This window comes from Sturnus vulgaris, unplaced genomic scaffold (genome assembly GCF_052056855.1).
Source record: "Sturnus vulgaris isolate bStuVul1 unplaced genomic scaffold, bStuVul1.hap1 Scaffold_967, whole genome shotgun sequence".
Lineage (NCBI taxonomy): Eukaryota > Metazoa > Chordata > Aves > Passeriformes > Sturnidae > Sturnus > Sturnus vulgaris.
Genome location: NW_028276837.1, coordinates 24364 through 48920, shown reverse-complemented (window position 1 = coordinate 48920; position 24557 = coordinate 24364). Strand labels below are relative to the sequence as shown.

General features: G+C 48.6%; 2 protein-coding genes across 2 annotated transcripts; one reads left to right on the top strand and one right to left on the bottom strand.

The window, feature by feature from the left end:
* Positions 1–308: 308 nt before the first annotated feature.
* VPS52 (VPS52 subunit of GARP complex) lies at positions 309–15888 on the bottom strand. Its single transcript, XM_088158788.1, has 8 exons — positions 15737–15888; positions 15247–15299; positions 15042–15117; positions 14493–14560; positions 11768–11944; positions 6810–6960; positions 4212–4312; positions 309–1320 (listed from the first exon to the last, which is right to left on the bottom strand). Exons 5-8 carry the CDS (start codon positions 11854–11856, stop codon positions 1242–1244), a joined length of 420 nt encoding a protein of 139 aa, XP_088014914.1. The 5' UTR covers positions 11857–11944; positions 14493–14560; positions 15042–15117; positions 15247–15299; positions 15737–15888; the 3' UTR covers positions 309–1241.
* Positions 15889–16016: 128 nt separating this feature from the next.
* Positions 16017–23822, top strand: RPS18 (ribosomal protein S18; the record flags this gene model as incomplete). The annotated part of the gene is made up of 5 exons (XM_088158789.1): positions 16017–16065; positions 17613–17708; positions 19956–20044; positions 21275–21376; positions 23342–23822. Coding segments are annotated over 5 exons (501 nt in total), but the record flags the coding sequence as incomplete, so codon positions are not given.
* Positions 23823–24557: the final 735 nt, after the last annotated feature.

Sequence of the window (24557 nt, the reverse complement as noted above, 5' to 3'; positions counted from 1 at the left end):
GGCCAAGAAAGATCCATCCTGGAAAATCCGGGAGATCCGGAAAAGTCGGGAGGGGGGGGAGGGAGAGGGGACAGCCGGGATTTGATCCCGAATTCCCCAAAATTCCCGAAAATTTGGGATCGGAACCCGGAAAATTTGGGATCAGGGACTCAAAAATTCCCCTGGGACCCCCAAAAATTGGGATCAGGATCCCGAAAATTCCCCTTGGAACCCCAAAAATTTGGGATCAGGACCCTGAAAAATTGGGATCAGCATCCCAAAAATTCCATTGGGACCCCGAAAATTGGGATCAGGACCCTGAAAATTGGGATCAGCATCCCAAAAATCCATTGGAACTCCAAAAAATTTGGGATCAGGATCCCAAAAATTCCCTTGGAAACCCAAAATTTTGGGACCAGGATCTCAATCAATCCCATGGGAATTCCGGAATTCCCACATTCCCAGGTCCCAGTAGGAGCAATCGATCCGCGATCAGTGACTGATCGATAACTGATCGATACCCGATCAATACCCGATCGATAATCGATACCCGATCGATAATCGATACCCGCAGCCTCATGAGCCGTGCGCTGTAACATCTGAAGTAGGAGCAATCGATCCCCCGATCAATACCCGATCAATAACCAATCAATACCCGATCAATAACCGATCAATAACCTATCAATAACCGATCAATACCTGCAGCCTCACCAGGCGTGCGCTGTAGCATTTGAAGTAGGAACAATCGATCCTCGATCAATACCCGATCAATAATCGATACCCGATCAAGAATCGATAACCGATCAATACCCGATCGACCCCCGATCGATAACCGATACCCGATCAATACCCGATCGATAATCAATACCTGTAGCCTCATGAGCCTGGCGCTGTAACATTTGAAGTAGGAGCAATCGATCCCCGATCAATACCCGATCATTACCCGATCAATAACCGATAACCGATCAATACCCGATGAATACCCGATCGATAACCGATACCCGATCAATAATCGATACCCGATGGATAATCGATACCCGCAGCCTCATGAGTCTCGCGCTGTAACATTTGAAGTAGGAGCAATCGATCCCCGATCAATACCCGATGAATACCCGATCGATAACCGATACCCGATCAATAACCGATACCCGATCAATACCCGATACCCGATCAATAACCGATCAATACCCGATGGATAATCGATACCTGCAGCCTCATGAGTCTCGCACTGTAGCATTTGAAGTAGGATCCGTACACGCGGCTCACGGTGTCCACGTATTGATCGCGCAGCTCCTGAGCCACCGCCACCGCTCGTTGGCCAGCAGGAACTGGAAAAAAAACCTGCACACACACGGGATCGATCCGTTATTGATTGATTGATTGATTGATTGGGGATCGATCCGGGATCGATTGATTGGGGATTGATTGATTGGGGATCGATTGATTGGGGATTGATCCGGGATCGATCGATTGATTGGGGATTGATCCGGGATCGATTGATTGGGGATTGATTGGGGATTGATTGGGGATCGATTGGGGATTGATCCGGGGATCGATTGATTGGGGATCGATTGGGGATTGATCCGGGATCGATTGATTGGGGATTGATTGGGGATTGATCCGGGATCGATTGGGGATCGATCCCGGATCGATTAGGGATTGATTGGGGATTGATTGGGGATTGATCCGGGATCGATTGGGGATTGATCCGGGATTGATTGGGGATTGATTGGGTATTGATCCGGGATCGATTGGGGATTGATCGGGTATTGATTGGGGATTAATCGGGGATCGATTGGGGATTGATCCGGGATCGATTGGGGATTGATTGGGGATTAATCGGGGATCGATTGGGGATTGATCTGGGATCGATTGGGGATTGATTGGGTATTGATCCGGGATCGATTGGGGATTGATCCGGGATCGATTGGGTATTGATTGGGGATTGATCCGGGATCGATTGGGATTGATCGGGTATTGATTGGGGATTGATTGGGGATTAATCGGGGATCGATTGGGGATTGATCCGGGATCGATTTGGGATTGATCCGGGATCGATTGGTTATTGATCAGGGGGGGGGGGGGGGGGGGGGGGGGGGGGGGGGGGGGGGGGGGGGGGGGGGGGGGGGGGGGGGGGGGGGGGGGGGGGGGGGGGGGGGGGGGGGGGGGGGGGGGGGGGGGGGGGGGGGGGGGGGGGGGGGGGGGGGGGGGGGGGGGGGGGGGGGGGGGGGGGGGGGGGGGGGGGGGGGGGGGGGGGGGGGGGGGGGGGGGGGGGGGGGGGGGGGGGGGGGGGGGGGGGGGGGGGGGGGGGGGGGGGGGGGGGGGGGGGGGGGGGGGAGCGATCGGGGATTTATTGGGATTGATCGGGGATCGAATGGTTATTGATTGGGGATTGATCGGGGATCGATCGGGGATTTATCAGCCATTTATTGGGGATTGATTGGGATTTATGAGGGAATCATGAATAATTTATTGGAGAATTATCCGGAATTGATGGGGGATGTATTGATTATCGATCGGGGATTGATCGGGGATTGATCAGGGGATTGATCAGGCACGGGGATTGATTGGAGAATGATCAGGGGAATAATTAAAAAATTTATTGGGGAATTATTGGGGATTTATTGGTTATTGATCGAGCATTGATCAGGGACTGATGGGGGAATTATTGGGGATTGATCGGGGATTTATTGGTTATTGATCGGGGAGTGATCGGGGACTGATTGAGAATTTATTGGGAATGTATTGGGATTAATTGGGGATTTATTGATTATTAATCAGGGATTAATCAGGATTAATTGGTTATTATTTTGGGGGGAATTTTGGGGGAATTTTTTTTTATTTTTGGGGAATTTTTTGGGAATTTTGGGGAATTTTTGAAAATTTTGGGGGATTTTGGGAGGATTTTTTTGGGAAATTTTGGGGAATTTTATGAAAATTTGGGGGATTTTTGAGGGGATTTTTTGGGAATTTTTTGGGAAATTTTGGGGAATTTCTTGAAAATTTTGGGGGATTTTTTTGGGAATTTTTTTGAAATTTTTGGGGAATTTTGGGGATTTTTTTGAGAAATTTTTGGGAAACTTTGGGGAATTTTGGGGTAATTTTTTGGGGAATTTTTGGGGGATTTTTTGAGGCATTTTTGGGAATTTTTGGGTGGAATTTGGGGGATTTGTGGGGAATTTTTGGGGATATTTTGGGGATTTTGGGGGAATTTTTTGGGAATTTTTGGGAAATTTTTTGGAAATTTTTGAGGAATTTTTGGGGAATTTTTTGTGAATTTTTTTGGGGAATTTTATCGAGGAATTTTACGGAATTTTTAGGGAATTTTTTGATAATTTTTGGGGATTTTGGGGGAATTTTTGGGATTTCTGGGGATTTTTGGGGAATTTTATGGGAAATTTTGGGATATTTTTGGGAAATTTGGGGGAACTTTTTTCGAATTTTTTTTTAATTTTGGGAAATTTTTGGGAATTTTTTGTGAATTTTTGGGTGAATTTTTGGGGAAATTTTTGGAGGAATTTTTGGGAATTTTTGTGAATTTTTGGGGGAATTTTTGGGGAAATTTTCCGAGGAATTTTTGGGAATTTTTTGTGAATTTTTGGGGAAATTTTCCGAGGAATTTTTGGGAATTTTTGTGAATTTTTGGGGGAATTTTTGGGGAAATTTTTCCGAGGAATTTTTGGGAATTTTTGTGAATTTTTGGGGAATTTTTGGGGAAATTTTCGAGGAATTTTTGGGAATTTTTGTGAATTTTGGGGGAATTTTTGGGGAAATTTTCCGAGGAATTTTTGGGAATTTTTTGTGAATTTTTGGGGGAATTTTTGGGAATTTTCCGAGGAATTTTTGGGAATTTTTTGTGAATTTTTGGGGAATTTTTGGGGGAATTTTTCGAGGAATTTTGGGAATTTTTTGTGAATTTTGGGGGGAATTTTGGGGAAATTTTCCGAGGAATTTTTGGGAATTTTTTGTGAATTTTTGGGGAATTTTTGGGAAATTTTTGGAGGAATTTTTGGAATTTTTTGTGAATTTTTGGGGGAATTTTGGGAAATTTTTGTGAATTTTTGGGGGAATTTTTTGGAATTTTTTGTGATTTTTGGGGGAATTTTTGGGGGAATTTTTAGGGAATTTTAGGGAATTTTTCGAGGAAATTTTGGGAATTTTTCGGGAATTTTTTGGGGGAATTTTGGGGGAATTTTTCGGGAATTTTAGGGAATTTTTGGGGCTCTCCTCACTTGTACTTGAGCAGGGAATTCTGTGGGATCTGGTAATTGGTCATGGGTTTCCGGAAGGAATAAATCTTCTGCAGCACAAACTCCCGGATCTTCGTCACCGCCTGCGGAAAATTCCAGAAAAAATTCCGGAAAAATTCGGGATTTGGGGAATTGGGAGGCTCCCAGTCTATCCCAGTCCATCCCAGTTCATCCCAGTTCCTCAAAATCCCGAATTTTCCTGGATTTTTGTCACCGTCTGCGGAAAATTCCACAAAAATTCCAGAAAAATTCGGGATTTGGGGAATTGAGGGGGTCCCAGTTCATCCCAGTTCATCCCAGTTCATCCCAGACCATCCCAGTTCATCCCAGTCCATCCCAGTCCATCCCAGTTCCTCAAAATCCCGAATTTTTCCTGGAGTTTTGTCACTGGCCGCAGGAAAATTCTGGAAAATTCCGGAAAAATTCTGGAAAATTCTGGGAAAATTCCGGAAAAATTCGGGATTTGGGGAACTGGGAAACTCCCAGTCCATCCCAGTTCATCCCAGTCCATCCCAGTTCATCCCAGTCCATCCCAGTCCATCCCAGTTTGTCCCAGTTCCCAAATATCCCGATTTTTTCCTGGATTTTTGTCACCGCCTGCGGAAAATTCCAGAAAAAATTCCGGAAAAATTCGGGATTTGGGGAATTGAGGGGGTCCCAGTCCATCCCAGTTCATCCCAGTCCATCCCAGTTCCTCAAAATCCCGAATTTTTCATGGATTTTTGTCACCGCCTGCGGAAAATTGCACAAAAAATTCCAGAAAAATTCGGGATTTGGGGAACTGAGGGGGGTCCCAGTTCATCCCAGTTCATCCCAGTCCATCCCAGTCCATCCCAGTCCATCCCAGTCCATCCAGTTCATCCCAGTTCGTCCCAGTCCATCCCAGTCCGTCCCAGTTCATCCCAGTTCATCCCAGTTCATCCCAGTTCGTCCCAGTTTTGTCCCAGTTCCTCAAAATCCCGAATTTTTCCTGTTTTTGTCACTGGCCCCTGGAAAATTCCGGAAAAATTCCAGAAAAATCCCAGAAAAATTCGGGATTTGGGGAATTGGGAGGCTCCAGTTCATCCCAGTCCATCCCAGTTTGTCCCAGTTCATCCAGTTCCTCAAAATCCCAAATTTTTCCTGGATTTTTCTCACTGGCCCTGGAAAATTCTGGAAAAATTCGGGAAAAAATTCCTGGAAAAATTCCACAAAAATTCTGGAAAAATTCCAGAAAAATTCCAGAAAAATTCCAGAAAAATTCGGGATTTGGGGAATTGGGAAACTCCCAGTCCCTCCCAGTTTATCCCAATCCCTTCTCTTCCTTTTTGGGATTTCTTCCCAGATTTTTTTTAGGATTTCTCCGGGAATTTTTGGGACAATTCCCGAAAATTTTGAGCTGGGAATTTGGGGAATTTTGGGCTGAGAATTTGGGAATTCTGGGCTGAGAATTTGGGAATTCTGGGCTGGGAATTTGGGAATTCTGGGCTGGGAATTTTAGGAATTCTCCCAATTCCCTTCCTTCCTTTTTGGGATTTCTCTGGGAATTTTTCCGGATTTTTCTGGGAATTTTTTTTAGGAATTATTGGGGAATTTTCGGGGCAATTCCTGGGAATTTTGGGCTGGGAATTTGGGGATTTTGGGAATTTTTGGGCTGGAATTTCGGGAATTCACCCAGTTCCCTTCCTTCATTTTTTGGGATTTCTCCCAGGAATTTTTCCGGATTTCTCTGGGAATTTTTGGTAACTCCTGGGAATTTCAGGCTGGGAATTTGGGAATTCTGGGCTGGGAATTTGGGGATTTTTGGGATGATAAATTTGGGATTTTGGGCTGAGGATTTTGGGAATTTTGGGGCTGAGAATTTGGGAATTCCAGGCTGGGAATTTCGGGAATTGTCCCAGTTCCCTTCCCTTCTTTTCTGGGATTTCTCCCAGGAATTTTTTAGGATTTCTCTGGGAATTTTTTCCAGATTTCTCTGGGATTTTTTGGGCCAATTCCTGGGATATTTGAGGGTGGGAATTTTGGGATTTTGGGCTGGGAATTTGGGAATTTTTGGGCTGGAATTTTGGGATTTCTCCCAGGAATTTTTTAAGATTTCTCTGGGAATTTTTTTTTATTTCTCTGGGATTTTTTGTGCCAATTCCTGGGAATTTTGGGCTAGGAATTTTGGGATTTTGGGCTTGGAATCTGGGAATTTTTGGGCTGGAATTTTGGGATTTCTCCCAGGAATTTTCAGGATTTCTCTGGGAATTTTTTCCAGATTTCTCTGGGATTTTTTGGGCCAATTCCTGGGATATTTGAGGGTGGGAATTTGGGGATTTGGGGCTGGGAATTTGGGGATTTAGGGAATTTTGGGGCTGGAATTTTGGGGGAATTCACCCAGTTCCCTTCCCTTCCTTTTTGGGATTTCTCTGAGACTTTTTTCCAGATTTCTCTGGGAATTTTTTCCAGATTTCTCTGGGAATTTTTTCCAGATTTCTCCGGGAATTTTTTCCGTATTTCTCCGGGAATTTTTTCCGGATTTCTCCGGGATTTTTTGGGGGTGACTCCCGGGAATTTTGGGCCAGGAATTTTGTGTTTTTGGGATTTTTGGGGCCTCACCTTGATGCGCAGCCGGTCCAGCACGTGCTGCACGTCGCTGCAGGCCAGCGTGTCGCGGAACGCCTGCTCCTTCACCGCCCCCAGCTTCGAGTCCAGATCCTGCAGCCGAGCCAGGAACTCCGGGCTCGTCACTGGGGACTCCAGGATCACACTGGGACACCGGGAAATGGGGAAAAAGGGAGAAAATCCCATCAAAATCCGCCCCAAAATGGGGGAAATCCAGCAAAAAATGAAAAAAACCCCATCGAAATCGGCCGAAAAATGGGGAAAATCGAGCAAAGAATGGGGAAAAATGGGGAAAATGCCATCAAAATCCACCCAAAAATGGGGAAAATCCATCCAGAAAGGAAAAAAACCCATCAAAATCCGTCCAAAAATGGGGAAAATCCAACCAAAAATGGGGGAAAAATGGGGAAAATCCCATCAAAATCCCATCAAAATCCGTCCAAAAATGGGGAAAATCCAGCAAAAAATGAAAAAAACCCCCATCGAAATCGGCCCAAAAATGGGAAAAATCCATCAAAGAATGGGGAAAAATGGGGGAAAATCCCATCAAAATACGCCCCAAAAATGGGGAAAATCCCATCAAAATCCCATCAAAACCCCATTCAATCCCATTAAAACCTATTAAAATCTCATTAAAATCCCATTAAAATCCCATTGAAATGTCATTAAAATCCCATTCAATCCCGTTCAATCCCATCCAATCCCATCCAATCCCATCCAATCCCATCCAATCCCATCCAATCCCATCCAATCCAGCTCCTGCAGCCGCGCCAGGAACTCCGGGCTCGTCACTGGGGACTCCAGGATCACACTGGGACACCGGGAAATGGGGAAAATCCCATCAAAATCCGCCCAAAAATGGGGAAAATCCAGCAAAAAATGAAAAAAACCCCATCGAAATCTGTCCAAAAATAGGAAAAATACATCAAAGAATGGGGAAAAATGGGGAAAATCCCATCAAAATCCCATCAAAATCCGTCTAAAAATGGGGAAAATCCCGCAAAAAATGGGGAAAATGGGAAAAATCCCATCAAAATCCGCCCCAAAATGGGGAAAATCCAGCAAAAAATGGGGAAAAATTGGGAAAACCCATCAAAATCCGCCCAAAAATGGAGAAAATCCATTAAAAAATGAAAAAAAACATCAAAATCTATCCAAAAATGGGAAAAATGGGAAAAATCCCATGGAAATCCATCCAAAAATGGGGCAAATCCAACCAAAAATGGGGAAAAATTGGGAAAATCCCATCAAAATCCCTTTAAATCCCATCAAAATCCCATTAAATCCGCCCAAAAATGGGGAAAATCCAGAAAAAAAATGAAAAAAACCCCATCAAAATCCGCCCCAAAATGGGGAAAATGGGAAAAATCCCTTTAAATCCCATTAAATCCCAATAAAATCCCATTAAATCCCAATAAAATCCCATTTAATCCCACTAAATCCAATAAAATCCCATTAAAATCCCACTAAATCCCTTAAATCCCATTAAATCCCAATAAAATCCATCCAAAAACGGGAAATTCCATGAAAAACGGGGCAATTTCCATAAAAAAAATTTGGAAATTCCATTAAAAAAACCGGGAATATTCCATCAAAAAAACCGGGGGAAAAACGCAGAAAATCCATTTAAAAACGGGAAAAAAAACAAAACGGGGGGAAAAAAAAAAATGGGAAAAAAAATCCCATTAAATTCCATCCAAACTGGGAAATTCCATCAAAAAAAAAAAAAAATTGGAAATTCTATCCAAAAAATTTTGGAAATTCCATCAAAACCCCAGCAACTCCCAGCATTTTGGGGCCCCAAATTCCCTTTTTTTTCACCCCAAATCCCTTTTTTTGTTTTTATTTTTTTTTTTAGGATTTTCATCCCCAAACCCCATTTTTTTTTGTCCCCAAATCCAATTTTTTCCCAGGATTTTTTCTCCCCAAATCCCAGCTTTTCTTAGGATTTTGCCCAAAATCCCAATTTTTTCCATCCCCACATCCCTTTTATTTCAGGGAATTCTCTCCCCAAACCCCATTTTTGGGTCTCAAAATCCATTTTTTTTTTAGGTTTTTCACCCCAAAACTCCATTTTTCCAGACTTTTTCACCCTAAATCCCATTTTTCCAGGAATTCTCTCCCCAAACCCCATTTTCCCGTCCCCAAACCCCATTTTTGGGTCCCAAATTCACATTTTTTCACCCCCAGACCCCATTTTTTCGGGATTTTCCCCAAATTCCCATTTTTTATCCCCAAATTCCCATTTTTTATTCCCATTCCCCCACCTGATCCTGTCCTGGGGCACCACCAGCTCATCCAGGCTGTGAAAAATCCCCATTTTTGGGTCCCAAATTCTCATTTTTTCACCTCTAGACCCCATTTTTCCGGGATTTTTTTCCCAAATTCCCACATTTTATTCCCAAATTCCCACATTTTATCCCCGAATTCCCATTTTTTTCCCCCACCTGATCATGTCGTGGGGCACCACCAGCTCGTCCAGCAGCTCCCAAACCCCATTTTTGGTCCCAAATTCACATTTTTCACCTCTAGATCCCATTTTTCACCCCCAGACCCATTTTCTCGGATTTTTTCCAAATTCCCACATTTTATCCCCGAATTCCCATTTTTTATCCCCAAATTCCCATTTTTTATTCCCATTTTTCCCCCCACCTGATCCTGTCCTGGGGCACCACCAGCTCGTCCAGCCTGTGCAAAATCCTCATTTTTTTTCATTTTTTTCACCCCCAAACCCCATTTTTTCACCCCTAATCCCCATTTTTTCGGGATTTTTTCCCCAAATTCCCACATTTTATCCCCAAATTCCCATATTTTATCCCCCACCTGATCATGTCGTGGGGCACCACCAGCTCGTCCAGCAGCTCCCAAACCCCATTTTTGGGTCCCAAATTCACATTTTTTCACCCCCAAACCCCCATTTTTGGGTCCCAAATTCACATTTTTTCACCCCCAGACCCCATTTTTTCACCCTAGACCCCATTTTTTCGGGATTTTTTCCCAAATTCCCACATTTTATCCCCAAATTCCCATTTTTTTTCCCCACCTGATCCTGTCCTGGGGCACCACCAGCTCGTCCAGCAGCTCCCAAACCCCATTTTGGGGTCCAAAATTCACATTTTTTCACCCCCAGACCCCATTTTTTCGGGATTTTCCCCAAATTCCCACATTTTATCCCCAAATTCCCATTTTTTATCCCCACCTGATCCTGTCCTGGGGCACCACCAGCTCATCCAGCCTGTGCAAAATCCTCATTTTTTTTCGTTTTTTTCACCTCTAGATCCCATTTTTTCACCCCCAGACCCCATTTTTGGGGGATTTTTCCCCAAATTCCCATTTTTTATTCCCAAATTCCCATTTTTTATCCCCAAATTCCCATTTTTTCCCCCACCTGATCCCTGTCCTGGGGCACCACGAGTTCATCCAGGCTGTGAAAAATCCCCATTTTGGGTCCCAAATTCACATTTTTTCACCCCCAAACCCATTTTTTCGGGATTTTTCCCCAAATTCCCACATTTTATCCCCCAAATTCCCACATTTTATCCCCAAATTCCCATATTTTTCCCCACCTGATCCTGTCCTGGGGCACCACCAGCTCGTCCAGCAGCTCCCAAACCCCATTTTCGGGTCCCCAAACCCCATTTTTGGGTCTGAAATTCACATTTTTTCACCCCCAGACCCCATTTTTTTCGGGATTTTTTCCCGAATTCCCATATTTTATCCCCAAATTCCCACTTTTTATCCCCAAATTCCCATTTTTTATCCCCAAATTCCATTTTTTATTCCCATTTTCCCCCACCTGATCCTGTCCTGGGGCACCACCAGCTCGTCCAGCAGCTCCCAAACCCCATTTTTGGGTCCCCAAATTCACATTTTTTCAGCCCCAGACCCCATTTTTCCGGGATTTTTCCCCAAATTCCCACATTTTATCCCCAAATTCCATTTTTTTCCCCCACCTGATCCTGTCCTGGGGCACCACGAGTTCATCCAGGCTGTGAAAAATCCCCATTTTTGGGTCTGAAATTCACATTTTTTCACCCCCAGACCCCATTTTTTCACCCCTAATCCCCATTTTTTCGGATTTTTCCCCAAATTCCCACATTTTATCCCCAAATTCCCATATTTTATCCCCCACCTGATCATGTCGTGGGGCACCACCAGCTCGTCCAGCAGCTCCCAAACCCCATTTTTGGGGTCCCAAATTCACATTTTTTCACCCCCAAACCCCATTTTTGGGTCCCAAATTCACATTTTTTCACCCCCAAACCCCATTTTTGGGTCCCAAATTCACATTTTTTCACCCCCAGACCCCATTTTTTCACCCTAGACCCCATTTTTTCGGGATTTTTTCCCAAATTCCCCACATTTTATCCCAAATTCCCATTTTTTTTCCCCACCTGATCCTGTCCTGGGGCACCACCAGCTCGTCCAGCAGCTCCCAAACCCCATTTTTGGGTCCCAAATTCACATTTTTTCACCCCCCAGACCCCATTTTTTTCACCTCTAGATCTCATTTTTTCACCCCCAGACCCATTTTTCCGGGATTTTTCCCCAAATTCCCACATTTTATCCCCAAATTCCCATATTTTTCCCCACCTGATCCTGTCCTGGGGCAACACCAGCTCGTCCAGCAGCTCCCAAACCCCATTTTTGGGTCCAAAATTCCCATTTTTTCACCTCCAAACCCCATTTTTTCACCCCCAGACCCCATTTTTTCGGGATTTTTTCCCAAATTCCCACATTTTATCCCCAAAATTCCCATTTTTTTCCCCCCACCTGATCATGTCGTGGGGCACCACCAGCTCGTCCAGCAGCTCCCAAACCCCATTTTTGGGTCCAAAATTCCCATTTTTTCACCTCCAAACCCCATTTTTTCACCCCCAGACCCCATTTTTTCGGGATTTTTTCCCAAATTCCCACATTTTATCCCCAAATTCCCATATTTTATCCCCCACCTGATCATGTCGTGGGGCACCACCAGCTCGTCCAGCAGCTCCCCGAGGCTGTCGCGGACCCGGCGCCGATTCTGCAGCCGCACGTTCATGGCCCCGGCCTGGCCCCTGCAGGGCCCGGATCTCCCAGCTCAGAGAGCTCAGAGAGCTCTGGAACGAGCCCAGCATCTGCTCCATGCGCTGGGGACATTTGGGGACACTCAGGGACCATTTGGGGACAATTTGGGGGTTTTTTTCCGGGGGTTTTGGGGCTTTTTTTGAGGATTTTAAGGCGTTTTTTGGCGATTTTATGACATTTTTTGGCGATTTTAAGGTGATTTTGGGGGATTTTGTGGCTGTTTTAGGGGTTCCTGGGGATGTTTATGGGGTTTGGGGGACATTTGGGGACACTCAGGGACCATTTGGGGACATTTGGGGTTTTTTTTCCGGGGGTTTGGGGCTTTTTTTGAGGATTTTAAGGCGTTTTTTGGCGATTTTAAGGCATTTTTTGGCGATTTTAAGGTGATTTTTTTGAGTTTTGTGGCTCTTTTAAGGGATCCTGGGGGTGTTTATGGGGTTTGGGGACATTTGGGGACATTCAGGGACCATTTGGGGACAATTTGGGGACATTTGGGGTTTTTTTCCGGGGGTTTTTGGGGCTTTTTTTGAGGATTTTAAGGCGTTTTTTTGGCGATTTTATGGCATTTTTGGCGATTTTAAGGTGATTTTTAGGGGATTTTCTGGCTGGTTTAGGGGATCCTGGGGGTGTTTATGGGGTTTGGGGACATTTGGGGACACTCAGGGACCATTTGGGGACAATTTGGGGTTTTTTTTCCGGGGGTTTTGGGGCTTTTTTGGAGGATTTTAAGGCGTTTTTTTGGCAATTTTATGGCATTTTTGGCGATTTTAAGGTGATTTTTAGGGGAGTTTGTGGCTGTTTTAGGGGTTCCTGGAGGTGTTTATGGGGTCTGGGGACATTTGGGGACACTCGGGGACAATTTGGGGACAATTTGGGGTTTTTTTTTCCGGGGGTTTTGGGGCTTTTTTGAGGATTTTAAGGCGTTTTTTGGCAATTTTAAGGTGATTTTTAGGGGGTTTTCTGGCTGTTTTGGGGGATCCTGGGGTGTTTATGGGGTTTGGGGACACTTTAGGGACAATTTGGGGGACACTCAGAGACGATTTGGGGACAACTTGGGTTTTTTTTTTCCGGGGCTTTTGGGGCTTTTTTTGGGGATTTCAAGGCATTTTTTGGCGATTTTAAGGTGATTTTTAGGGGAGTTTGTGGCTGTTTTAGGGGTTCCTGGGGGTGTTTATGGGGTTTGGGGACATTTGGGGACACTCAGGGACCATTTGGGGACATTTGGGGGACATTTGGGGTTTTTTTTCCGGGGGTTTTGGGGATTTTTTTGAGGATTTTAAGGCGTTTTTTGGCAATTTTTAAGGTGATTTTTGGGGGAGTTTCTGGCTGTTTTAGGGGTTCCTGGGGTGTTTATGGGGTTTGGGGACATTTGGGGACATTTGGGGACACTCAGGGACCATTTGGGACAATTTGGGTTTTTTTGGGGGGCTCCTGGGGTGTTTATGGGGGTTTGGGGACATTTTGGGACACTTGGGGACACTTCGGGGACATTTGGGGCCATTTTGGGGCCATTTTGGGACACTTGGGGACACTTTGTGGCCATTTGATGACACTTCGGACACTTAGGGGTCACTTTGGGGACATTTTGGGACACTTGGGGCCATTTGGTGACACTTGGTGCCAATTGGTGCCATTTTGGGACATTAGAGGACACTTTGGGGCCATTTGTGGCCATTTGGGGCCACTTGGGGATATTTGTGGCCATTTGGGGCCATTCTGGGGACACTTGGGGACACTTTGTGGCCATTGTGGCCACTTTGGGGACATTTGTGGCCATTTGTGGCCATTCTGGGGACATTTGTGGCCATTCTGGGGCCATTTGAGGCCATTTGTGGCCATTTAGGGTCACTTTGTGGCCATTTGTGGCCATTTGGGGCCACTTTGGGGACATTTGTGGCCATTTGGGGACATTTGTGGCCATTTGGGGACATTTAGGGGTCACTTTGTGGCCATTTGTGGCCATTTGGGGCCACTTTGGGGACATTTGTGGCCATTTGGGGCCATTTGAGGGCCATTTTGGGCACACTTTGTGGCCATTTGTGGCCATTCTGGGGACATTTGTGGCCACTTTGGGGCCATTCTGGGGCCATTTGTGGCCATTTGGGGACATTTGGGGACATTTGGGGACACTTTGGGGCCATTTGAGGACACTTTGTGGCCATTTGTGGCCATTCTGTGGCCATTTGTGGCCATTTCAGGACATTTTGGGGCCACTTGGGGCCATTTGTGGCCATTTTGGGGCCACTTGGGGCCATTTTGGGGCCACTTGGGGCCATTTCAGGACATTTTGGGGCCACTTGGGGCCATTTGTGGCCATTTGGGGACATTTGTGGCCACTTTGGGGCCATTCTGGGGCCATTTGTGGCCATTTGGGGCCACTTTGGGTCATTTGTGGCCACTTTGGGGCCACTTGGGGACAACTATGGCCATTTGTGGCCATTCTGGGGCCATTTGTGGCCATTTGGGGCCACTTTGGGGCCAAAAGTGGCCATTCTGGGGACATTTGTGGCCATTTGTGGCCATTTGTGGACACTTTGGGGACACTTTGTGGCCATTTGTGGCCATTTGGGGCCACTCTGGGGACACTTTGTGGCCACTCGTGGCTGTCACCTCGAGGATGGCGTCGCAGGCGCTGATCTGGTTGTGCAGCTCCGCGATGTTCTCGCTCTCCCGGATGTCTGAGGGGTCAAGGGACACTCGGGGACACCTTGGGGACACCTGGGGACACCTTGGGGACACCTGGGGACACCTTGGGACACCCTGGGGACACCTTGGGGACACCTGGGGACACCTGGGGACACCTTGGGACACCTGGGGACACCTGGGGACACCCTGGGGACACCTGAGGACACTTTGGGGACACCTCGGGGACACCTTGGGGACATTGGGACACCTCAGGGACACTTTGGGGACACTTTGGGGACAGTTTTTGTGGGATTTGGGGACATTTTTGGAGGATTTTGAGGCGGTTTTGGGGCATTTCGGGGGGGGTTGGTGACACCTTGGGGACACCTTGGGGACAATTGTGGAGAATCTGGGACAAATCCCAAAGAATTTGGCGCCAAATTTGGGGATTTTCGGGGATTTCACCCTCGCGGACGCTTTGGGGACAATTTTTTGGGGGACAATTTTTTTGGGGACAATTTTTTTGAGGGATACAATCCTGGATCGAGGCCCTCTCCACTTCCTGCAGCTCCAGCTCCACCTGCCGGGAATACTGGCGCAGGTCCACGCCCTGCAACGGCAATTTGGGGACATTTGGCGACATTTTTGGGGACATTTTAGGACATTTGGGGACATTTTGGGGGATATTTTAGGACATTTGGGGACGTTTTTGGGGGTGTTTTAGGGAGGGGCCACTCACGGTCTGCAGCGCCTCCTGCACCAGCGCGTCCTCCAGGTTTTCCTGGATGTGCACTGGGAAAAACGGGAACAAAACGGGGAAAATTGGGGAAAAATCGCGGGAAAAAAAAAAAAAAACCGCGGAAAAAAATGGGGTGGAATTGGGGAATACCCCATCCCCCCCCCCGCAGCAGATACGCAAATGGTTCCGTCCGCGCTGGCCACGCCCCCACCCACAGGCCACGCCCCCTCCATTGGCGGCAATGCGCACCCGGCACGTCAGTCACAGCCATATAAGGGAAATGACCACGCCCCCACTACACCACGCATACCCATATAAGGTCATGGCCACGCCCCTCCGAGGGCTTCCGGGTATCTAGACCACACCTCTCGGCTTTGACCACGCCCATTCCACCTGCAGGCCCCACCCCCTCCCACCTGTCCCCTGTCCGGCCCCGCCCCCTCATTACGCGTTAATTAATCCGCCTTTTTAATTGCCCCGCTCCTCTCACCATCCACCTCCTCCAGCTCCGCCCCTTCCAGGTCCAGCTCCGCCTCCAGCTCCGCCTCCAGCGGCGCCTCATCGCCGCCACCTGCGGCACAAGCGCTTTAAGAACTCCCTCACCCCCTCCGCCATCCCAAAAATCTCCCAAATCCCCACAGAAAACGCCCCAAAAACCCCAAAACAAATCCCTGCATCCCCCGAACCTCGCCCGCTCCCGGCGCTACCTCAGCCTGCGCCGCCATCTTGTTGACGCACGGCGTGCGGGCGCGGCTTTGTGACAATCACTTCCGCCTCCTTCTTCCCCCGGCAGAGCTCCCCGCGGAGGCCGCAGCCATGGTGAGGTCCCGGCCGGGATCCGCCGTCATCGGTCGTGCGGGGAGGGCGGCGGCGGCGGGGACGGCGCGGGGCGATGGCGGCGGCGCCGAGGGAGGCGGCGGGGCGGGAATGGGGCGGCGGCGAGCGGCGATGGCGGCGGGAGGGGCGCGAATACCCGACCCCCCCCCCCCTCAGCTGTCATGGCGGCCTTCGCTCCCCTCATGGCGGTGTAGCCCCAAAGTGGCCCCGAGGTGTCGGGAACTGCCCCAACCCTCACCCAGAATTGTCCCCAACCCCAAAACTGTCCCCAATCTCTCTGCAAATGTCTCCAACCTTCTAAAACTGTCCCCAATTCCCTGCTGATGTCCCCGATCTCCCTTCAAATGTCACAAATTCCTCCGAAATTTTCCTCAGCCCCTCTAAAACCGTCCCGGAGCCACCCCCCAGGCCTGTCCCCCGCACTGATGTCCCCAAATGTCCCCAAATGTCCTAAATGTTCTCAATCCTCTCCATGTTCCCCAAATGTCACAATGTCCCAAATCCCCCCCAATGTCCCCACAACGTCCCCGATCCCCTCAGTGTCCCCAAACCCCCAATGTCCCCAAATCCCCCCGGTGTCCCCAATCCCCCAATGTCCCCAAATCCCCCCCAGTGTCCCCAATCTCCTCAGTGTCCCCGATCCCCTCAGTGTCCCCAAATCCCCCCAATGTCCCCAAATCCCCCCGGTGTCCCCAAATCCCCCCGGTGTCCCCAAATCCCCCCAGTGTCCCCAATCCCCTCAGTGTCCCCAAATCCCCCCCAGTATTCCCAATCCCCTCAGTGTCCCCAAATGTTCCCAATCTCCCCAAAGGTCCCCACTGTTTCCAATTCCCCTGATGTCCCCAGTACCCCCAATGTCCCCAATACCCCGAAATGTCCCCAAACGTCCCCAAAGAACTCCAGTACCCCAAATGTCCCCGATGTCCCCCCCAGTGTCCCAGGTGTACCTAAATCCCCCGAAATGTCCCCAAATTCGGTGCCACTTGGGGCCCTTTTGTGACACTTTGGGCCTATTTGGGACACTCGGGGGCCACTTGGGGCCATTTTGGTGACACTTGGGGCCATTTTGGTGACACTTTAGGGCCACTTGTGGTCATTTCGGGGACATTTGGGGCCATTCGGTGACACTTGGGGGAGACTTTGGGGCCATTTGGGGACGTTTGGTGACATTCGGTGACACTTGGGGGACACTTTGGGGCCATTTGGGGACGTTTGGTGACATTTGGGTCGTTTTAATGCCATTTTAGTGCTTTTTGGGGCCATTTTGTGGACATTTGATGCCATTTTGGGGCCATTTTATGGACATTTGATGCCATTTTTGGGGCATTTTATGGACACTTGGTGCCATTTTGGGGTCATTTTGTGGACACTTGATGCCATTTTGGGGTCATTTGGGGACGTTTTATGGACATTTGATGTCGTTTTGGGGCAGTTTTGGGGACACTTGATGCCATTTTGGGGCCGTTTGGGGCCACTTTGGTGCCACCCGGTGCCGTTTTGGTGACGTTTGTCCCCCGCTGTCCCCTCAGTCTCTGGTGATCCCCGAGAAGTTCCAGCACATTCTGCGAGTGCTCAACACCAACATCGATGGGCGCGCAAGATCGCCTTCGCCATCACCGCCATCAGGTGACAACGGGGACAGCTGGGGACAGCAGGAGGGGGGATGGGGACACCCCTGGGGACAGCAGGAGAGGGGATGGGGACACCTTGGGGACAGCTGGGGACAGCAGGAGGGGGGATGGGGACACCCTGGGGACAGCAGGAGGGGGCTGGGGACAGCCTGGGGACAGCAGGAGAGGGGATGGGGACACCTGGGGACAGCCTCGGGGGGGCTGGGGACAGCCTGGGGACAGCAGGAGGGGGGGATGGGGACACTTGCGGACAGCAGGAGGGGGCTGGGGACACCTTGGGGACAGCTGGGGACAGCAGGAGGGGGGATGGGGACACCTTGGGGACAGCCTGGGACAGCAGGATGGGGCTGGGGACAGCCTGGGGACAGCAGGAGAGGGGCTGGGGGCAGCCAGGGGACAGCCTCGGGGGGGCAGGGGACACCTTGGGGACAGCAGGAGAGGGGATGGGGACACCTTGGGGACAGCCTGGGGACAGCAGGAGGGGGGATGGGGGACAGCCTGGGGACAGCAGGAGGGGGCTGGGGACACCTTGGGGACAGCGGGGACACCTTGGGGACAACCAGGGGACAGCAGGAGGGGGCTGGGGACAGTTTGGGGACAGCCTCGGGGGGGCTGGGGACAGCCAGGGACACCTTGGGGACAGCCAGGGGACAGCCTCGGGCGGGCTGGGGGCAGCCAGGGACACCTTGGGGACAGCCAGGGGACAGCCTCGGGGGGGGCTGGGGGCAGCCAGGGACAGCCAGGGGACAGCTGGGGACACCTTGGGGACAACCAGGGGACAGCAGGAGGGGGCTGGGGACACCTTGGGGACAGCCAGGGACACCTTGGGGACAGCCAGGGACAGCCTCGGGGGGCTGGGGACAGCCTGGGGACAGCAGGAGGGGGGGGTGGGGACAGCAGGGACACCTTGGGGACAGCGGGGACACCCTGGGGACAGCCTGAGGGCATCTGGGGACACCTTGGGGACAGCCTGAGAGGGGTTGGGACAGTTTTTGAGGGGGGTTGGGGATCCTTTGAGGATATTTAGGGACAGATTGAAGGGACTGGAGACACCTTGGGGACCATTTAAGGGTGCTTGGGGACATCAGGAACACCTTGGGGACACTTTGAGGGGGTTTGGGGACAGTTTTGGGGACAGTTTGAGGGGGTTTGGGGACAGTTTGAGGGGTGTGGGGACATGGGGAATGCCTCAGGGCCAGTTTTTGGGGGTTTGGGGACACCTTGGGGACAATTTAAGGGAGCTTGGAATGTCAGGGACACCTTGGGGACACTTTGAGTGGGTTTGGGGACATCTGGAGGGGTTTGGGGACACTGGTGGCCTTGTGGACACTGCCACCTCATTGTCCCCTCACTGTCCCCTCATTGTCCCCCTCACTGTCCCTTCATTGTCCCCATTGTCCCCTCACTGTCCCCATTGTCCCCGTTGTCCCCGTTGTCCCCTCACTGTCCCCATTGTCCCCATTGTCCGTCACTGTCCCCTCACTGTCCCCATTGTCCCCATTGTCCCCTCACTGTCCCCTCACTGTCCCCATTGTCCCCTCACTGTCCTCTCACTGTCCCCTCACTGTCTCCATTGTCCCCATTGTCCCCTCACTGTCCCATTGTCCCCATTGTCCCCTCACTGTCCCCTCACTGTCCCCATTGTCCCCATTGTCCCCTCACTGTCCCCTCACTGTCCCCATTGTCCCCATTGTCCCCATTGTCCCCTCACTGTCCCCATTGTCCCCTCACTGTCCCCATTGTCCCCTCACTGTCCTCTCACTGTCCCCATTGTCCCCTCACTGTCCCCATTGTCCCCATTGTCCCCATTGTCCCCTCACTGTCCCCATTGTCCCCTCACTGTCCTCTCACTGTCCCCATTGTCCCCATTGTCCCCTCACTGTCCCCATTGTCCCCATTGTCCCCTCACTGTCCCCTTTGTCCCCTCACTGTCCCCCATTGTCCCCTCACTGTCCCCTCACTGTCCCCATTGTCCCCTCACTGTCCCCATTGTCCCCATTGTCCCCCTCACTGTCCCCATTGTCCCCTCACTGTCCCCTCACTGTCCCCCATTGTCCCCTCACTGTCCCCATTGTCCCCATTGTCCCCTCACTGTCCCCTTTGTCCCCTCACTGTCCCCTCACTGTCCCCTCACTGTCCCCATTGTCCCCATTGTCCCCTCACTGTCCCCGTTGTCCCCATTGTCCCCTCACTGTCCCCATTGTCCCCTCACTGTCCCCTCACTGTCCCCGTTGTCCCCGCAGGGCGTGGGCCGGCGTTACGCTCACGTGGTTCTGCGCAAGGCGGACATCGACCTGACCAAACGGGCCGGGGAGCTCACCGAGGACGAGGTGACACCTGGGGACACCTTGGGGACACCTGGGGACACCTGAGGACACTTTGGGGACATTTGGGGACATTTCGGGGATTTGGGGTTGGTTTGGGGCTGACAATCGACCTGACCAAACGGGCCGGGGAGCTCAGAGAGGACGAGGTGACACCTGGGGACACCTTGGGGACACCTTGGGGACATTTTGGGGACACTTTGGGGACATTTCCAGGGGATTTGGGGCGGTTTGAGGGGATTTTGGGGATTTTTTTTCTTTTCCAGCCGGTTTTGGTGCAGTTTTTGGGATTTTTGTCCCCATGGGGACACTTTGGGTTGGGGACACTTTGGGGACAATTTTGGGGGATTTGGGGACACTTTGAGAGCATTTTGGGCTGGTTTTGGGGGAATTTTGGGACATTTTTTGGTGCCGTTTCAGCCATTTTTGATGTGATCCAGGTGCAGTTTTTGGGATTTTTGATCCCAGTTTTGGGATTTTTGTCCCCATGGAGTTGGGGACACTTTGGGGACACTTTGGGGACATTTTGGAGGATTTTGAGTCACTTTAGGAGCATTTGGGGCTGGATTTTGGGGCACTTTTGGGGACATTTTTTGTGCCATTTCAGCCATTTTTGATGGGACCAGGTGCAGTTTTTCAGATTTTTGATCCCAGTTTTGGGATTTCTGTCCCCATGGAGTTGGGGACACTTTGGGGACATAGGAGCATTTTGGGCTGGTTTTGGGGGAATTTTGGGACATTTTGGGTTGGTTTGGTTGCTATTTCAGCCATTTTTGCTGCTATCTGGGTGAAATATTTGGGATTTTTGTTCCCTTCTTTGGGATTTTTTGTCCCCATGGGGGTTGGTGACACTTTGGGGACATTTTTGGAGGATTTGGGGTCGCTTTAGGAGCATTTTAGGCTGGCTTTGGGGGGAATTTTGGGACATTTTTGTGCAATTTCAGCCATTTTTGATGCGATCCAGGTGCAGTTTTTGGGATTTTTGATCCCATTTTAGGGTTCTTGTCCCCATGGTGGTTGGGGACATTTTTGGGGGGGATTTGGGACTTTTAGTATTTCTTGGATATTTTGGGGCATTTTTGGGGACATTTTTTTGTGCCATTTCAGCCATTTTTGATGCGATCCAGGTGCAGTTTTTGGCATTTTTGATCCCATTTTTGGATTTGGGAACCTGGGAGGGTTGGGGACACTTTGGGACACTTTGGGGACAGCTGTGACCTTGCCCTGTGTGCCCAGGTGGAGAGGGTGATCACCATCATGCAGAACCCCCGGCAGTACAAGATCCCCGATTGGTTCCTCAACCGACAGAAGGACGTCAAGGATGGCAAATACTCCCAGGTGGGTCCCCAAAAATGTCCCCAAAGTGTCCCCAAAGTGTCCCCAGCTCCTCCTCTCCCCCATTTCCCCCAATTTTTCATCGTTTTCCCAGAATTTTTGGGGGGTTTTTTCCCATTTCCTGCCCGTTTTTCCCTCTATTTCCGATTTTTTTTTCTCTTTGTTCCCTTTTTTTCCCAATTTTCCCCTTTTTTTCCCCAATTTTTCCCGTTTTTTTCCCAATTTCTGCCAAATTTTTCCCTTTTTTTTCCCCGATTTCTGCCAAATTTTTCCCCCCAATTTTCCCTTTTTGTCCCCAAATTTACCCTTTTTTCCCCATTTTCCCCTTTTTTCCCCAATTTCTGCCAAATTTTCCCCTTTTTTCCCCATTTTCCCAATTTCTCTCATTTCCCTCACAATTTTCCCGATTTTTTCCCAATTTTTCCCGTTTTTTCTCCAATTTCCCTCTTTTTTTCCCCAATTTCCCCATTTTTTCCCCAGTTTTTACTTTTTCCCCGAATTTCCCAATTTTCCCCATTTTTCCCCAGTTTTTCACAATTTTCCCCCAATTTTTCGTTATTTTTCCCATTTTTTCTCCATTTATCCCCATTTTTTCTGATTTTTCCTGGTTTTTTCCCCAAATTTTCCCAGTTTTTTCCCCACTTTTCCCCATTTTTCTCCATTTTCCCTCAATTTTCCCCTTTTTTCCCCAATTTTTCCCTGTTTTTCCCCAACTTTCCCCATTTTCCCCCATTTTTCCCATTTTTTTCCTCTAATTTCCCTGTTTTTTTTTTCCAAATTTTCCCTTTTTTCCCACTAATTTCTCCCTGTTTTTCCCCATTTTTCCCATTTTCCCCTAATTTCCCCCATTTTTTTCCCAATTTTTCCCCTAATTTCCCCTTTCTTTCCCCATTTTTTCAATTTTTTCCCCATTTTTTCTCATTTTTCCTGTTTTTTCCCCAACTTTCCCCATTTTCCCCCAATTTTCCCATTTTTTCCCAATTTTCCTGGTTTTTCCCCCTAATTTCCCCAATTTCCCTCAATTTCCCCCATTTTCCCCCAATCTTCCCATTTCCCCCCCAAACTTTCCCTTTTTTATCCTCATTTTCCCCAATCTTTCCCATTTTTTTCCCATTTTTTCCCTCATTTTTCCCCCTAATTTCCCCTTTTTTCTGAATTTTCCTCTTTTTCCCCAATTTCTCCCTGCTTTTCCCCAATTTTCCCCATTTTTTCTCCAATTTTCCCCTAATTTCCCTTTTTTTTCCCCAATGTTTCTCATTTTTTCCTGTTTTTGTCCCCCAATTTTCCCTTTTTCCCCCCATTTATCCCCATATTTCCCCAATCTTTCCCATTTTTCCCCCATTTTCCCATTTTTTCCGCCATTTTTCCCCCTTTTTTCCCCAAATTTTCTCCTTTATTTCCCAGTATTTTTTCCCCCCGTTTTTCCCATTTTTTTCCCCTCATTTTTTTGTTTTTTTTTCCCGAATTTTCCCGTTTTTTCCCATAATTTTCCCGTGTTTTTCCCCAAACATTCCATGTTTTTTCCCCCATTTATCCCCATTCCCCCAATTTTCCCCATTTTTCCTCCAATTTTCCCCTAATGTTCCCCATTTTTTCCCCAATTGTTCCCCAATTTCCCATTTTCCCCATTTCCCATTTTTTCCCAATTTTCCCCTTCCAATTTTCCCCGATTTTTCCGTTCATCTTTCCCCCAGTTTTTCTCATTTTTTCCTGTTTTGTCCCTAATCTTCCCCAATTTTTTTCGAATTTTCCCATTTTTTCCCCCTAATTTCCCGGTTTTTTTCCTGTTTTTTTTTCACCATCTTTCCCATTTTTTCCCCATTTTTTTTCAAATTTTCCCGTCTTTTTCCGTAATTTTCCCGTTTTTTCCCCAAACTTTCCCATGTTTTTTCCCCCATTTATCCCCCTTTCCCCCATTTATCCCCATTTTTCCCCATTTTTCCCAATTTTTTCCCTTTTTTCCCCCAGGTTTTGGCCAACGGTCTGGACAACAAACTGCGTGAGGACCTGGAGCGCCTGAAGAAGATCCGAGCTCACCGCGGCCTGCGCCACTTTCTGGGGGTAAAAATCCCAAAAAAACCCCAAAAAACGGGAATTCTGCGCCTCCATCCCGGCGATTTTGTGAATTTCTGAGGTTTTTATGGGTTTTTTTAATTTTTAATTTTTAATTTTTGGCAGGCTGCGCGTGCGGGGTCAGCACACCAAAACCACCGGGAGGCGCGGGAGAACCGTGGGGGGTGTCCAAGAAAAAATGAGGGGAGAAAATGGCGGCGCCGCCAGGAATTCTGGGAGTTCCGGAAGTGCCGGGAATCCTGGGACTTCCGGGTGTTCCGGGACTTCCTGGAGTTCTGGGACTTCCGGGTGCTCTGGGACTTCCGGGTGTTCTGGGACTTCCGGGCGTTCTGGGACTTGGCGGAGAATTTCTGGAATAAAATCGGAGTTTTTTGCAGGGCTTGTGAGTGGATTTTTGGGGAAAAATGACGGGGAAAAATGAGGGGAAAAAAGGAAAAAAAATATGGAAAAATGAGGGGGGGGGAACGGGAAAAAGAGAGAGGAAAATTGGGGAAAAAAGGAGGGGAAAAAAAACCAGAAAAAAGGAGGAGAAAACAGGAAAAAACGAGGGAAAAACGGAAAAAAATTATGGAAAAGAGGAAAAATAAGGGGAAAAACGAGGGAAAATGGGAGGAATTTGGTGGATTTTGGGGTTGGGGGAGAAATTTTGGGAATAAAATCGGAATTTTTTGCAGGGTGTGAGTGGATTTTTGGGGGGAAAATGGGAAATGAGGGGAAAAATGAAGGAAAAATGAGGAAAAAGGGACGAGAAAAAATTTAAAATGGAAGGAAAAAGGAGAGAAAAACTGGGAAAAAACCAGGAAAAACTGGGGGAAAAAAAGAGAAATTTGAAAAAAAAATGAGGAAAAAACGGGGAAAAAAGGATGGAAAAAATGGGGGGGGAACAGGAAGAAGAGAGGAGAAAAACTGGAAAAAATGAGGGAGAAATTGGGAAAAATGAGGGAGAAATTTTGGAAAAAAAATGAAAAAATGGGAAAGAAAGGTTAGAAAAAGGAGGGAAAAATGGGGAGAAATTTGCTGGATTTTGGAGTCAGAGGAGAAATTCTGGGAATAAAATCCGAGTTTTTTTGCAGTGTGTGAGTGGATTTTTGGGGGGGGGAAATGGGAAAAA

Coding starts and splice junctions, on each gene's coding strand:
- VPS52 (XM_088158788.1), bottom strand. CDS start 11,856: ATGAACGTGCGGCTGCAGAATCGGCGCCGGGTCCGCGACAGCCTCGGG. Junction 6,961..11,767: donor GTGCCCCACGACATGATCAG/GTGGGGGATAAA, acceptor CCGGTGTCCCAG/TGTGATCCTGGAGTCCCCAG. Junction 1,321..4,211: donor AATTCCCTGCTCAAGTACAA/GTGAGGAGAGCC, acceptor GTGTGTGTGCAG/GTTTTTTTTCCAGTTCCTGC.